Below are 15,795 nucleotides of genomic sequence, written 5' to 3'. Positions count from 1 at the left end.
CTGAGAAAGACAATCCTGTTTGAAAAAGCACCTCACCTGAACATTTGTAATGTCTCATAATGAATCTGTGGATATACATCAAGTAACTTTCCTGTTAGAAAAGAGCATCCCAAAGAATGAAACGTGACATTTTATCATTTATTCCCCCAAACACTTATAGGGACACCTTTAAAGGCCAGAAATATGCAACAAAGATGAGTCAACCAGTGTCCCTATGGATGGTCGGGGCTTCCCCATCTGGACTTCTTTGGGGATTAAATCTTCTACGATCATGTTTATATTCTTGATTGTTTGGTTTCGTTTTTTGAGACAGGGTCTCACTGAGTGGCACAGGCTGGACTTGAAGTCCTCCTACCTTCAGCCTCCCCAGTAGCTGGATTAAAGGCACACACTGCACCCATTTATAATGGTGCTATTAAAGGCAACATCTCTTGCTAGTTGAGATAAGAAAGCTCTAAGTGATTTCAGTTTCTAGCGCTGCCTCAGGTTGAGAACAACAGTTTTGGAGTCAGGAAGACTTGGATTCAGTTTCTATCTGTGCTATTTTCTAGCTTTGTGTGATATATCCCTTTTAGTCTCTATTTTCTTATGTATAAAATGGGATCACAATTCCTCATAGAATGGTTTTGAAGATTAAATTACATGATACTAAAAAAGTAACCAGCATAGGGCTTGGCTGATGGTAAGTGGCTTTCTTCCACCTTTGCCCCTCAACTAGACTGTAAGGCCTGCAAAAGCAGCTTGTAGTTTCTGTTAAAATTTTGTACATTATTCACACTGGTTCCCCTCTCCTCCTCTGCCCCAGTTTCACCCCATTTATTCGATGCTGTCACACTATCATTATCCACTGTGAATTGTCTAGGTCCAGTACTTTTTGCTGCCATTTTATTGAGTCGTGAGGGGAAACATCTCCAAACTTAAACAAATGATGTGACCTCCAGAGTGTCCTATAGTTACCCTCTCACCAGAAAGTTTTAAGAGGAAAAGGAACTCTTTTAAAATCAAGCCTTGATATCTGCATAGCCTCAGTTTTTTTTTTGTTAGTGTTAAACTAAATCCTTTCCTTTTCTTTGACATATGTTATTAAAATACATTCAGGGCAGGAAATCTCCCAAATAATTAAAAAAAATTGACACTGATAGAAAACAATTTTAATTAACACAGGGGATGGTAACAGTGAATATAAAACATAAAATCCAACATGCAGGTGGGGGAAGAACTCGAAGGAGCTGTAGGATCTGCACAGATAACAACCCACACAAATACAGACCTTGAGAGTTTCTGACCCACTTGGTCAGAAGTACATGCTTAGCTCTTGTCCCCAGAACCTTATAAACACAGGCACACAACATGCTCACACTCACAGTCAAACCCCTGCCCCTCCACACATAGCGCGTGCGTGTGCGCGCGCGCACACACACACACACACACACACACACACACACACCCCTCCCCCCCTCATTCAGCCCTTTAACAGGCCTCGCTCTGTGTCCCAGAAGCCTCCCAAAAGATAACGTTCTGCCTAAGTAATGCACAAAGTGTGCCTTGTTTTCTCCCTCCTGGTTTACAGTAGCTGTGGGATCAGGAGTCATTTCCTTCCTGGGGCGCCGGGTGAACGGGCAGTCAAGGGGTTGCCTTCCCCGTCCACTGTCCATTTAGCAGGCTCAGGTCTTCCCAACCATGGAAAGTTGGCTGCTGTTTTGAAGGTGATTCATACTTCAGGTCGGTAGAAATTAACAGGAAACCCTGAAAAGGGGACAGCAATGAAGAGAGCATCAGATTTGGGGCACGTCTAGGTTGGCCTAAGGGTGAGGGAAACATGGTGTCTTTATTGCATCCTGAGGCATCAAGCTTTTCCCAACATCTGGCCCTCTTTTTGAGGACCTCAGATATAGGAGGAAGTTATGGAAGATTGTCATCAGATGTGACTTAAGTATTAGAAGTTGGGGGGAGAGAGAGGCAGCGAGGTTAGAAGCACTGGGGGGTGTAGAGGATTGAAGATTTCTTTAGAAACTTATTTCCACCTCCCCAATCAGACAAAGCCAAAAAGGGGGAGAAGATATGATGAAGTTAGTTAATGATGATTAGCCAGGAAACAGTTCTCAACAGACCTCGGAGCCCAGAGAAGGGTCTTCAGAGGAAAGTCATTGGGAGAACTAGAAGAGCCAATCTGAACCCTTTTCCAGCTACCTGAACCACTTTACCTCTCTGAATCTCACCGTTCTCATCTGTAAAATGAGATTAATAATCTCCGCCTTAGAGCTTGTCTTTTGGAGTAAATTGTGTAAAATGCATCAAAGAATATCTTCTTGCCGAACGCAGTGGCACAGGCCTGAAATCCTAGAGACTTGGGAGGCTGAACCAGGAGGATTGCAAGTAGGAGGCCAGCCTCGGCACCAAATAAAAAAGTGAAGGGCTAGGGATATAGTTCAGTGGTAGAAAGCCCCCCTTTTTTTAACAAGAGGGGGGAAAAAGAATATCTTCCTATACTGTGGTGTGAATAAATTTGGCTAAGCAAAACTGAACTTGATCTGATTTTTAAACATTTCATTGGTAATTGCAAATGTTAAGAGTTGAATGTTTTATTTATAGAATTCCTTGGTTTGGGAAAAACAGAACATATAAAAGTAAAACAAAAAAATAAACAAAATAGAAGGAAGCTTATTCTACCATGAAAAGAAATGGATCAGTTAGAGGAGATTGAAAATCTTACCTCCAAAACTTCGATGTCTGAATTGACGAAGGAGAGTTTATGCGGGTTGGGCAGAGGAAATCCCTGCTGCAATCTTGCTAAAATATAGAAAGATATAAGATAACTAGGCATGGGCCCAGACATTTTGGCAAACTTTTTGGCAAGAGACAAACAAGAAGCTTCTAAATAATTTATTTCTTCATTCCTCCTGATAAGTCCCAAGGATTTTTTTTCTGAAAGACTCGTTCATTCACCTTTGTTTGACAAAAATGCATCTGCAATCATGTGCATTTGGACATCAGAAACCACTTTATGCTTACCCAATACATATTTTGAAAATTCCTAATCGGTGGGTCCTGAGAACATTTTGGTGTCTAATATAAAAAAAAAAACACAGTAATTTTAACTAAGCTGAACTCCAGATGCTGTAGTTTGTGAATAATTGGAGGGCGGGCAGAGGCCCTGGACTGTCATTCAATAAACTGTTTATCCAGATAACCACAGAGGTACTTCGCAGGGAGAATCATCTCATTTCGGACACTCTTCACTAAGGAGCGTGCTCTTGATCTCGCTCACTCAGCCAGAGTTGATGCTGAGTTTACAGAATGAGTGGCTTACAAGGCTTGGACCTGACATAAGTGATTTCATGACCCGATTGTGGAGGGTCCACCCTGTAAATTTCTGGCTCTGGTCTGGATTCCTAAAAACGTTTTAAAAGTGGAAAGTCCCAAACAATCCCCAAACGGTTAGCCATTGTCAGAGTCGTGTCATTTCCCAAGAATCCCTTACCGTTGGCCAGCGGGAGGACTCCAAAGTGAAGGATGGAGGACAGAATATTCTCAAACCTCACGACCTGAAAAGAAAGAGGAAACCGCATCAGTTGCCAAATCGGGGCCGTTTGCAAATCCCACGCCCGCCCGGTTTGCACATGCCCTTTCCAGGAACTCACCAGGACAGAAAGCAACAACGAGAGTTTCTCACCAGGATATATTTTCTTTGTGGGAAATCTTATGACCGTTTCCTAACTATTTTTCCCACTGGGGATAAGCATTTCTGTTTCCCTTTACACTGGACCTTGGTGACAGCGAATGCACAGAACCACACGGTGGAAGCCAGTGCAGCAGCTTAGCTATCCACCAAGAAGGATAATCACGAATTAAGAGAGTTCCCAACCAGCAGTCTTCCCTTTCTTTATTGGAAACCTCAACCACAGAAGTTCCTTTGCTTTATGTTATGCTCTGAAGTTAGTTGCACCATCAGAACATCCAGTTTACCTTTAATAAACATGTTGGCTCTTGGGGAGATTTAGGTGTTAAAAATAAATGAATCAAAGCCAGTTGTGGTGGCCAATGCCTGTCATCTCAGTGGCTCTGGAGGCTGAGGCAGAAGGATCTAAGTTCAGAGCCAGCCTCAGCAACTTAGCGAGACCCTGTCTCTAAACAAAACCTAAAAAGGGCTGAGGTTCAGTGGTTGAGCACTCTTGGACTCAATCCCCAGTACCAAAGAATAAAAATTTAAAAAAAAATGATTCAGGATGAACATAAATTCACTGGGTGAATCCTTTTCAAGCATTCTATATGCTGAGCAATAAAAACCTCCTTGTATCATAGCAATCCTGGCTTTGAAGCCAGACTTCCTGCATTTATTTCCTCTTTCTCTTAACATTCACTATGTGATGTTGGGCAAGTTACATAACCTCTCTGTGCCTCAATTTCCTCAACTGTAAAATGAAGCTAATAATAGTTAACTATATTAATAATCTCATAGGGCGGGTCATCAGGATCCAACAAGTTCATAATATATCAAATGCCTCTTAAAAACAATTGCCATCTTACCCTGAAATGCCCCATGGTCAGTACATTCTGTTGTTGATACTAAGTAGTTTACTGGGGTCTTCCAGGAAGAGTTGGATGCCTTTTGCCTCCCCATTGGTTTCAGGAAATAGTATTTGTGAGAAAGTCACCTCTGTCTTCTCATTGACTAGATTCTCTCTTATCCCGCTCAGAATGAAAGTCAGGCTCTAGTTAGGCTACGCTCTGGGGTGCTAACCAACAGAGCCTAATATGATGCTGGTAGTTTAGACCTCAGTGTCTCCCATGAAAGAACTGACTCATTTTCCAGCTTATGGACCCAATCCTACTGAATTCTAATCTTTCCAAGCTGAAAATTAGGGTGCTTCTCTAAAATTAAACAAGCAAACAAAATCTTGTTTGGCCTCCTGGTTCAATCCTCAGACTTTCTGGCTTATCCCCGTGCCCCCATGTATTCCTGTCTTATTACCATGTTTCTGTTGAACATGGCAGTGATTAACTCAGTTCCTCCCATCTCCCACACGCTGCCTTGGTGTGAGGTTAAGTGACTCCTCCTAGGCCACAGAGCAGCCAATGTGCTGAGTGAATTCCACATGGTTTCAGCTAATCTCTCCACAACGCTGACATTCTGACCCCCGCCTCCATACTTGCCTGCACTGCCCATTCTGATGTATTTTTTTCTATAGTATGTTTCATTATATACAATATGTATTTGTTTGTTGTCTGTATCTTCTCTCAGCCACATACACATATGCACACTCTCACACCTTCTAGAACAAGGTTTCCAAATAATGGCACTATTGGCATTTGGGGATGGCCTAATTCGATGTTGTGGGGGGTCTGTCTTGTGCACTTTGGGATGCCCGTCAGCACCCCTGACCTCTGTCCCTAGAGCATTCCTCTTCCCACCCCAGGCTATAATAATGAAAAAGTTCTTCAGACATCGCCAGGAGTCCCTGGTGGGCTTACGTGGACCCTCGTTTAAGCATACCCTGGAATATAAGTGCCAGGAGGGTAGGCATTTTCTGTTTTCTCTAGAACAGTGCCAGGTCCCTAATTATTCATAAATAAATGAATGATATTAAGAGTCAACATTTGTACAGGGTTGAGAGTGAACTGGTCACTGTTGCCCTCAGGTGTTGTGACACTGAAATCCATGTATCAACTTCTGTATGATAAATGGAAGCAGTGATTCGACCTTGAAGCCTGAGGGCAGGGGTCTTCCAAGTCGCTTGCTGGGGTGTCCCCTCCCAAGCGGGAGGTCCCCAGGCTGGGCTCCCCACTCCACAAAGGCATGCACACAGCCAGCCTTGGCCTAATTTTAGGAGATAGGTAGAAGGTGTTTGAAGAATAAACCTGATCATGGCCCCATAATTTACACATAGCTTCTTCCTTTGGGATTTTGGATCTTAAATTTAATTCTATAGAATTATTTTATCCAGAAAATGGGATTTTTGAGAATACCTGTTTTCCTAGCATTACACAATCTTAACAGTCTCTGGAGTTCTTTAAAAAGTGTTTCTGCTTATATAAAAGCACCTGAGAGCGCTAAGGGGCTCGCTAGATGAGCAGCTGCACCAAGGATTTCCAGGTTAAGACAGGCAGTCCTGGAGAACGTAGGCATTGTATACATTCTCAGTCTTCCCCTTCCAGGGAGCCCTGAGGGGCCAGATCCCTACCTTAATATCCTTGCGACTGGACTCTGGCAAAGACAGGCGGAATCTGCAAGGAAACAAGAAAAGCGAAGGAGGGATATTTAAAAAACATAAAAAGCAGAACAAGAAAAAAGGGAATTTTTTTAAGCTCAAAAAGTCACTAGCTTTTTTCTTTTTTCTTTTTTTTTTTTTTTGTGGTGCTGGGATTGAACCCAGGGCTTTGTTCATGGGAGGCAAGCACTCCACCAACTGAGCTATATCCCCAATCCAGTCATAGTTTAAAAAAAATAAAAACAAACTTGAAAGGGCATCGATTACATCTTCTACTCCTGAATTTTGCTGTTTAGAAAGCAAAGCAGGTGTATTGGAGCTTCCCATTTATATGTACAATTTCCATGTATTTATGTATCAGTTAAAAAGTAAATAAAGGGGCTGGGGTTGTGGCTCAGTGGTAGAGAGCTTGCCTAGCATGGGTGAGGCACTCGGTTCGATCCTTAGCATCACATAAAAAAAAAAAATCCTAAAAATAAAATAAAGGTATTGTGTCCTACAACTAAAAGTATATATATACTTTTAGTATATATATATATATATATATATACTTTTATATATATATATATATATATATTTAAAAAGTAGGGGCTGGGGCTGTGGCTCAGCAGTAGAGTGCTTGCCTCGCATGTGCGGGGCCCTGGGTTTGATCCTCAGCACCACACAAAAATAAACAAAATAGAGGTATTGTGTCCAACTACAACTACAAATAAATAAATAAATATCTAAAAAGTAAATAGAGAGGGCTGGGGCTGTAGCTCAGTGGCAGAGTACTAGTCTAGCATGTGTGAGGCACTGGGTTCGATCCTTAGCAACACATAAAAATAAAACAAATGAAATAAAATCATGCTGTTCATCTACAACTACAAAAAAAAAAAGTAAATAAAGATAAAAATATATTCTCTTAAAAAAAAGAAGCAAAGCAACAAGCAGAAGGCTTGAACATGTAGCCAGAGTGGCTGCCCGAATACACTTGCTTACACATGGGACTCACAGTTGGCAAACTCAGTGCGGAACAATGGTAAGAAATAGTTTTCAGGCCTCTTGGCTCTGAACTCAGCCTTAAAACTGCCTTGATCCTTTATTATGATCCCAGTAACTCTATCTGTGCTCAGTCTTGGTGACACCCCCCCAGAGGGCTGTGTTATTCATGCCATTTAGAAAGCAGCTCCGTGGTAACACAGAAGGGAACTTTAGCCAAGAGCCATCTCATGGGCACGGTGCAGGGTGATTGCCAGCACAATGCCTCGGTCTCATCTCAATGTCATTCCTGCTTATTCCCTAATCTCCCGATCTTAATTTTCTCAACTATAAAATAGGGATAATATCTAGTTTATAGGGCTGTTGTGCAAATTGAATGAGATAATGCACATAAAATGCTTGGTCTCTATAAACATGAGCCACTTTATCATGAGCAGAAATACCAAATGCCAGTACATATTGTCCTTGATACTCTTGGTCAAATAACAAGAAATCGTCTGCTATAGGTCCAAGTGATACGATACTCCCTCCCTAATATGCCTGGTAAGGGTGGATGTCACATGTCCTGATGTTTGATATTTTATGGGAACATTCAGAAGACAGCTAACAGCCAACATTGTCCCTGTTCCAGTTTTGCTAAGGGCTGATCCCGAGGTAGCTCCCCCAACATGCTGGCTTGATTTCCTGTGCAAGAGTAATGGGAAGAAGTAGTGATCCGCAGGCAGGACCACTTCATTTTGCAGGTAGGAAAACTGACATACAAAGAGGGGCAACATGAATAGTGGATTTTGGAACTCAGATCTCTTGGTGATCATCTTAGAGCGCCCTTCCTTTAAAGGATGTTACTTTGTATCACTTTCCTCCTTAGTCTTCTGTGGCTCACTCCTGCCCAGGTCTAGGGCCTCCCTTCTGCATCGGCCTTCTGTTGAGCCTCTTGGTCTCCTGACTTGAGGCTCTGTAATCTGTCCTCCACACCTTCCCAGAGTGAGGGGTATTACAGGCATGTCTGAGGAGCACACTCCTGATCAAAATTCTTTAATGGCTTGTGATAAAGTCTAGGAAATACGGCACATGAGACTTTCTGTACCCTGGCTCCCAGCTCCCTTTTTAGCCTCATCTCTTTATTCTCTATCTTGAATTTTATCCTCACTAACCCAGAATTGTTTGTTGCTAAGTTTTTTTTTTTTTTTTTTTCATTCATTCACTGGACACTGTAGACCTGAGGTTAAAAAAGGTAGTGGCTTCAAAACATACCAAAAAATCCTGAAAAATTAATATGTACAAAAAGTAACACTATGGGGCTGGGATTGTGGCTCAGCAGTAGAGTGCTCGCCTAGCAAGTGCGGGGCCCTGGGTTCGATCCTCAGCACCACATATAAATAAATAAATAAAATAAAGGTATTGTGTCCAACTACAACTAAAAAATATTTTAAAAAAGTAACACTATGGCCATTGATCACTGCCCTCAGCACCATTCATAGTTAGATACAAATTAAATTTAATGTTGGCTACATCTGAATATATGCAATAGAGTTTTTGGACTGGAGTCTCTAAACATTAGAGTAAACAAGGAAGATCTTAAAAGAACTTGGAGATATGTCCCTGTATATTCCGCAATACTTTGCCCTCTCTGCCTGGGCTCACGCTGCTTCATGATCCTTGTCCTTTCCCTTTCTCTTTCGATGGTTAACTCTTTTTAATCAATTAAAATTTAGCTCGAGATGGTGGAATGTGATAGACATCATTATCCAAAGTACAAGTATGAAGACAGGAATTGGTGTCAACATACTTTTTGTACAACCAGAGATATGAAAAATTGTGCTGTGTACGTGTAATAAGAATTGTAATGCATTCTGCTGTCATTTTTTAAAAAAAATCAGTAAAAGAATTTAGCTCGAGTGCTACCTCTTTGAAGACTCCTTTCTGTGACCACATTTAAAGAATAGATTTTCTTTCTTTCTTTCTTTTTCAAAGAAGAGAATTTCACAGAAGACTTAGTTGCTTCTTATCAGACAATATCATGAGTTGGCATGAATTAGGCTTTGAGATAGCTTCAGATTAATAATTAATTACAAACAAAACAATCAGTTAAGTCCAGCAAGGAACAGATATGATATCATTAGCTCTGGGACTCAATGATCCCAGTGGGAAGTGAGGACCAGGATCTGTAGGGTGTCTTTGACCTGGCTGAGGGAACGTGAGGTTTCTCTCCCTGGTCACGGCTGTCTCTTACGTGTGCAAACCTCTTAAACTTAGGAAATCCAGGGTAGGAACGGTAGAGCACACTTAGGAGTTTCCTCTTATTTCTTTCAATACAAGCCCAAGCCCTGGCTCAGGACCGCCCGCAACGGGTGAGTTTGCCTGGGGCTTCCCATGAACCAAACTACCCTTTGTCCCAGGGCCAGCTCCTGTCTGCTTTCTAACGGACTGTTCTTACTAATTGCAGAAAAGGCAGCGGTGGAGCTAAGAGCAAACTCGCCCCGCTCCTTGGTTCTAAAGAATGCATGAGCTCAACTCAGGCCACTAGGTGGCGCCTGACTCCCGTCCTTTAACTTCATCCTTTGGGGAGGAAGAGAGCTCAAATAGACCTACCCCGAAGACATATATGCTTCATTCTTGGGCTGGGGATGTAGTTCAATGAAAGAGTGCTGGCCTAGCACGCATATGCCCATGCCCAACACAAACACACACACACACACACACACACACACACACACACACACACACACACACTAGCCTATTTAAGAAGTTTAAGAAGTTTTATTGCCTGGCTTGAAAACTAGGGCTAAAGTGAAAACTCAAGCCCAGCAAAAAGGTCATTCATGATCTGAATCATTATAGCAATTGGGACAAAATGAAGGCTAGAGTCAAGGTCAAGTGTCACAGGTACTGACAATATCACTCCTCCAACATGTTCTATGGCAGACAATGACAGTCAATCCTACTTCTCCCTGCCCTGTGAACTCTTGTTTCTGTCTTTTTCTGCAGCTGTGAACACCCTGAGGGTAGAGGTCCAGTCTTACTTATTGCATTCTCAGGATTTAGCCTGGTAGAGGTAGGAAGGTTTCCAAGGAAAGGGACCCTTGCACTGATACAGGAAGGACAAGCAGGATTCCAAAATGAAAACGGGGAAGGGAGAGGCTGCCAGGGCCCTGTGCAGGAAAGAGAGGGCTTCTGGGAGGGCACAGCAAGAGGATGCAGGAGATGCAAATGGGGGTTAACCCGGCTGGGTGCCTCAGCCACGTTGGGATGTTTGATCTCTAGTTGAAGAGCAAGGAGTCCGTTGAGGGTTTTTAGGAAGAGAGGCCACATCTGTGTTTGGTAGAAACCACTCTGGATGCAGTGAGAAGGGAGATGGGCAGGACAAGATGCTTCCTCCAGTAATGTGCTATGCAAGACAAAGAATTCAACTCCTATCTGTAATTATGGAGGGAGGAGAGAGAAGCTATACACAGGAGCATTTAGAGGAAAATAAAAAGCAGTGTGGACAATGGCTGGATTATGGAATCAACCCAGGTGCCCGTCTATCAAGGAATTAAGAAATTGTGAAATACACACACACACACACACACACAAACATAATAGAGTTCTATTTAGTCATAAAAAGATGAAATAGAAGAATGACATGGTATTTGCTGATAAATGGATAAAAACGGAGAATATCATGCTAAGTGAAATAAGCCACACTCAGAAACTCAAAGGTCATTTTTTTCTCTCATATGCAGAGGCCAGAGTAAAATAAAGAAAAGAGGGAGGAAAGGATAAAATATCACAAAGATACAGGGCAGATCAGTAATGTAGAAGAAGAGCAAGAGGTAGAGTGGGGGCATGGGTAAGGGGAGGCAATGCAGAATGAATTCTTTAAGCATCATGTAATGTGCACATAGGAATATACAACAGGGAGCCTCACCTTCAGGCACAGGTAGGAAGAACTAGTCACATATAAATTAGAAGATAAGTGGAAGGAAGTTTAGTTGAGTAGAGGAAGGAGAATGGGGGGAGCGTGGGAAGGAAAAGGGAGTGGGAATAAGGAGGGAATCATGAGCTGAAATCGAATTCCATTCAGGTATGAGTTTGTTGAGGTGAACCCAACTATTATGTATAACTATAAAGCACTAATCAACAAACAAACACAAAAAGCATTATGGACTCAATGCTCATTCATGGGTTTACACACCACAAAATTTCAATGCAGGAATTCTGAAAAGGTGAAGAAACCATCATGGGCTCAAGGTGTTGGGGGGATCCTGACCTGGGGGAAAAGGAGTTGCCCTCTGGGAGGAGCACTCTGCACATCTCTGTGCACCTCTCTTCCTGTGTCTGCTAGCATGTCCCTTAGCACTCAGTCTTGTAATTGCCTGTTGATCCGAGTTCCCCTTTCATCTACATTGGAAAGATTTTTTTTGAAAGAGAGAGAGAGAATTTTGTAATTTTTTTTAGTTTTCGGTGGACACAACATCTTTATCTTCATGTGGTGCTGAGGATCCAACACAGCGCCCAGAGCATGCCAGGCGAGTGCGCTACCGCTTGAGCCACATCCTTAGTCCCTGGAAAGGTTTTGAGGGGAGAAATGTGTGGGACCCGTTCCACTAGTGAAAGCACCCTCTCCATGGGTAAGAGTTCCCCAATGTTTTTATCTAGGTGCCTCTGGAAGGAAACCTGGAAATTTTCTCCAGTCTCCCTGGGAGAAGGATCCATTTGGGGTTTCCTCCTCCGATGGGATGGCACCCCACCTTAGCATTCCTCTGCCTGGCTCAGCAAGGGCGCAGAGGAAGGGTGCAGATGGGGGTCAGCCCGGATGCCAAGTGTGCGTTCCATTGACCTGTCCAAAGTACCATCCTGTAGAAACTGCGAGTCCATTCTGCCTGACAAGCTTTTTTTCCTGGGTTTCTGTTCAGGTGGCTCGGGCTGGGAAAGGTTCACCCTCCCCAAGATGTGAGGATGGAGTTAGGTAGCGATTCCATCTGCTTGTGGCGGTCAGCTGTATTTGCATTCTCTGATTATGTCCACGGGGAGGGGTTGCAGTGTGTGCGCGCGCGTGCGTGTGCTGATGGGCGTGGAGTAGGGTGATGGGGACATCAGAGTCTCAATCGGAGAAATCTCAAAAAAAAAGTTCCAAAGTTCTAACTAGTTCAACAGTAATATGAATTTGATTGTTTTGAGTTTTGAAGGTGCTTAATAGGGTCAGAGACGGTTCTTAACTAGACGTGCCCAAAGAAGTCAGTATTTGTTAGTATTCCTAGATTTTGCTTTCTTTGTTCTTTCCTCCTCTTTATCCTGGCAACGAGAAGAGAGCTGTGTGTCTTTTCCATTTCAGGACACCCAGCGTCTTCTCTTTGGACTTTCAATATTGAACGTGGGCAGGCTGCCTGATTCAGTTTTGCTTAACTCCCCATTTGTGGGTTTTCTCTTCTGAGCAAGGATATTGGCTTCCTAAGTCCTAGGCCTAAGTGTTAATTTCCGAGTCTTAGCTCTTCACTAGCTCAAAGGCAGGATAATGTAGTAAGTGAACACTAACTGGGGGTGTGGCTCAGCGGTACAGCACTTGCCTAGCAGGCCCGGGGCCTGGGTTCCATCCCAGCACCGCAAAGCAAACAAACAGAAAACCACCCAAGGCTTTGGGGAAAAGTTCAAGTTCTACTCGACCAGAAATAGCTCTGTGACCTCGACTGAGGTATTCCACCTCTATGAGCCCTGAATTATACCCACCTCCAGGACCGTTCACTTAATCTACAGCCGATAACTGAGCACTGTGCCAGGCCCCGGAGACCCACAGTTGTAAGGTTTCTGTGAAACAATATAGGTGCTGGGCTGGGCACAGGACCTAGAAGACAATAGGGGCTGGATAATGAAGAGGAGACCCAAGTTGTAGAACATCCATGGCTGGGCAGGAGACAGGGGAACGAGGTGTATCCTGAATAGGGACACTCTCGAAATGACCTTGTAGGGGTCAAGGGTGTAGCTCAAGCTCAGTGGTAGAGTGCTTGCCTGGCATGTGCAAGGCCCTGGGTTTGATTCCCAGCTCTGCAAAACAGACAAAATATAAAAAAAAAACCCAGACCTCCTATCATCTTGCATAATCAAATACCTCCTTGCCCTGGCTGAGACTCAAGAATAGTCATAGCCAAATTTTCTTGAGCACCAAATATACACTTTACTTGTATGAGCCCACAATCCTACAAGAACCTTCTAAAGTAGCCTTTACTTATTTATTGAATCTAATTTTATTTATTAATTTTTTTTGCAGACCTGGAGATTGGACTCAGGGCCTCTCCCAATGGAGATTGACCTCCATTCCTAGTCCCTGAAATAGGTTTTATTAGAGCTTCATTTCATAGAGGAGGACACGGAGACCCAGAGGGGGGAAGTCCATTTCCTGACACCACACAATTAATAATCTGAACCCAGCCAGACTGACTCCGCCATTCATGGTCTTACTACTTGTCTAAACCCGTCACACAGGGTTTGTCTGATTTTTGCATCAGATGTCTATGCAGCAGCCCTGAGTGGCTCTGGAAGGGACACATTGAGGCAGGGGGTGGCAGAAAGTTGTGCTGGAAACTTTATTTGGAGATCCTGTGCTCCTGGGTTCTTCTCTGTCCCTCAGATCCCCGCCCACGTTACACCTTTCCTGCTGTGTCTCTCTGACATCACCCAGGGCCAAACCAGCTCATCCTGAAAGGCAGCTCCAGGAGTGGAGGAGCCTGCTGGGGTGGCATGTGGGTGGCCTGGCCACTGCTCTTACTGTCAAAGGCCCGGGCTGGTTCAGCACAGTCTTGGAGACTTCAAAAAGGCTAGAGAGGCCCTGCCCACCTGCTTTGCTCCAAGATACCCACTGCCTGAAGGAACCACCCTTGCACTGGGCGCAGCCTGGGCTGCTCCTACCTTCTCCAGATGCTTGCTGCTTTGGTTAGCACCTGCCTGCATCCCCCCGCACCCATCACTCAGGCCTTACTGCCTCTTTCCCCTGTCTTCCAGGAGATTGGCTCTCACCTTTACTCCCAGTCCAGCAGTTCCATCCCAATCCATTGCCTTCCTCTGGTGGCCTAGCTGGGATGCCTGAGCTTCTCAGCCTCTGGCCTTTCCCTCCTCCTCCTCCTGCTCTCTGGTTCACATCCTCTCACCTGGTAGAACCACTAAATCAAAGATCACCTGTCATGCCTCTGGGTTTCACCAGCCTGATCCCTTAGGATCCCATAGGTCCTCCTATGACTTCTGGGGCCTGAGGCACCGGTCTTCTTCCTTACTTTTTTTGAGGTGCTGAGGATCCAACGCAGGGCCTCACAAATTCTAGGCAAGAGCTCTGCTTCTGAGCTACATCCCCAGACACCTTGATTGTATTTTGAGACAGGGTCTCACTAAGTGGCTGAGGCTGGCCTCCAACTTGTGATGCTCCTGCCTCAGCCTCCGCAGTCAGTGGGATTAGGTGTGCCCCACTGCACTTGACTCTTAAAATATATTTTTAAAATTATGTTTTACAACTGCATTGGTATAAAATAAGTATAATCAAGTTTGGATTATATTCTCTTTTAAGTTCTTATTTTAAATATATGAAAACATTTTCTTGGGTTCCTAAAGTTGGGTTCCTGGGGTGCCAGGGGCTTATGCCTCTTGGGCATCATGGCAAACTCAGCTCTGTATTGAGGGTCAGTAAATTTAAGTAAAGCCCCTTGGATTTTTTTTTTCTCTTTGGAAACCATCCTTTAGAATTTTGTATTCTTTTTATTGGAAAAACAATATAATTACAAAGAATATTTTTATACACTCCCCCAAATATCATAATCTCATATCCCAACATGACTCTTTTCATATGAGGGGTTCACTTCCTTTGTCAGATGTGAAGTTATTTTACACAACCCCTAACTGTGGTGCTTCTGCAGTTTTGCATTCTGTTTTTACCACCTAACATTATTTTATTTTAAAAAAATATATGTATATATTTTATTTTTTTTCAGTTTAGTTGGACACAATACCTTTATCGTATTTATTTTTATGTGGCGCTGAGCTCCAACCCAGCACCTCTCACGCGCCAGGCAAGCACTCTACCACTGAGCCACAACCCAGCCCCATTAACTAGTTTATTGAAAACATTTCCCGTGTTTCCACCCCACTCTTCCTACCCGTCAGGTGGACTTGGGGCACTCCACTGACTTCCCCCTGTTCGTTTCTTTTCTGACTCTGCTTTTATTCTGTCTTACTGTTTCCTCTTCTTTCCATGTCTTAGTCTGGGACAGCTGAGCTTTCTGTAAATTCTCTCCCCACGTCTCAATCAGAACTTCAACTATCAGGTTGATTGCACCAAAGAAAATGCACTTTGAAGACAATTTTTCCAAATGGCAATTGGCGTTCAATGACCTGCTCACCCCCCTCCATGCTGCATCGCCTGCGTTTGAGAGCCATCTGGGCCACAGGCCAAGTTCCTGTTGAATGAACTGTGTTCTAGTAATGGGACCACATCATCAGAGCCTGAAGGTACCCTGGGCACAATTCAGTCCAACTTCATTTCTTTACAGATAAGGAAACCGAGGCTCAAAAAGGTTACTAGACCCAATTGTGCTCAGAGAACCAAGAAGCGATTTGAAACTTGACTTTTTAAAAGATTTCT

At 43.6% G+C, this 15,795-nt stretch overlaps 1 protein-coding gene across 1 annotated transcript in view; it reads right to left on the bottom strand.

Annotated features, from left to right (window-relative positions):
- Positions 1-1,129: 1,129 nt before the first annotated feature.
- The window catches only part of Bpifc (BPI fold containing family C), a 33,075-nt gene continuing 18,409 nt past the window's right edge, over positions 1,130-15,795 (bottom strand). The window contains exons 12-15 of the mRNA XM_005322319.3: positions 6,183-6,225; positions 3,482-3,545; positions 2,714-2,790; positions 1,130-1,746 (exon numbers count right to left, since the gene is read on the bottom strand). Coding sequence (XP_005322376.2) covers positions 1,624-1,746; positions 2,714-2,790; positions 3,482-3,545; positions 6,183-6,225 — 307 coding nt within the window. The 3' untranslated portion in view covers positions 1,130-1,623. The remainder of the gene's footprint in view (positions 1,747-2,713; positions 2,791-3,481; positions 3,546-6,182; positions 6,226-15,795) is intronic.

The sequence above is a fragment of the Ictidomys tridecemlineatus genome, chromosome 6, assembly GCF_052094955.1.
Source record: "Ictidomys tridecemlineatus isolate mIctTri1 chromosome 6, mIctTri1.hap1, whole genome shotgun sequence".
NCBI lineage: Eukaryota > Metazoa > Chordata > Mammalia > Rodentia > Sciuridae > Ictidomys > Ictidomys tridecemlineatus.
Note: the sequence above shows the minus strand (reverse complement) of the source record. Positions and strands in the feature narration are given on the sequence as shown.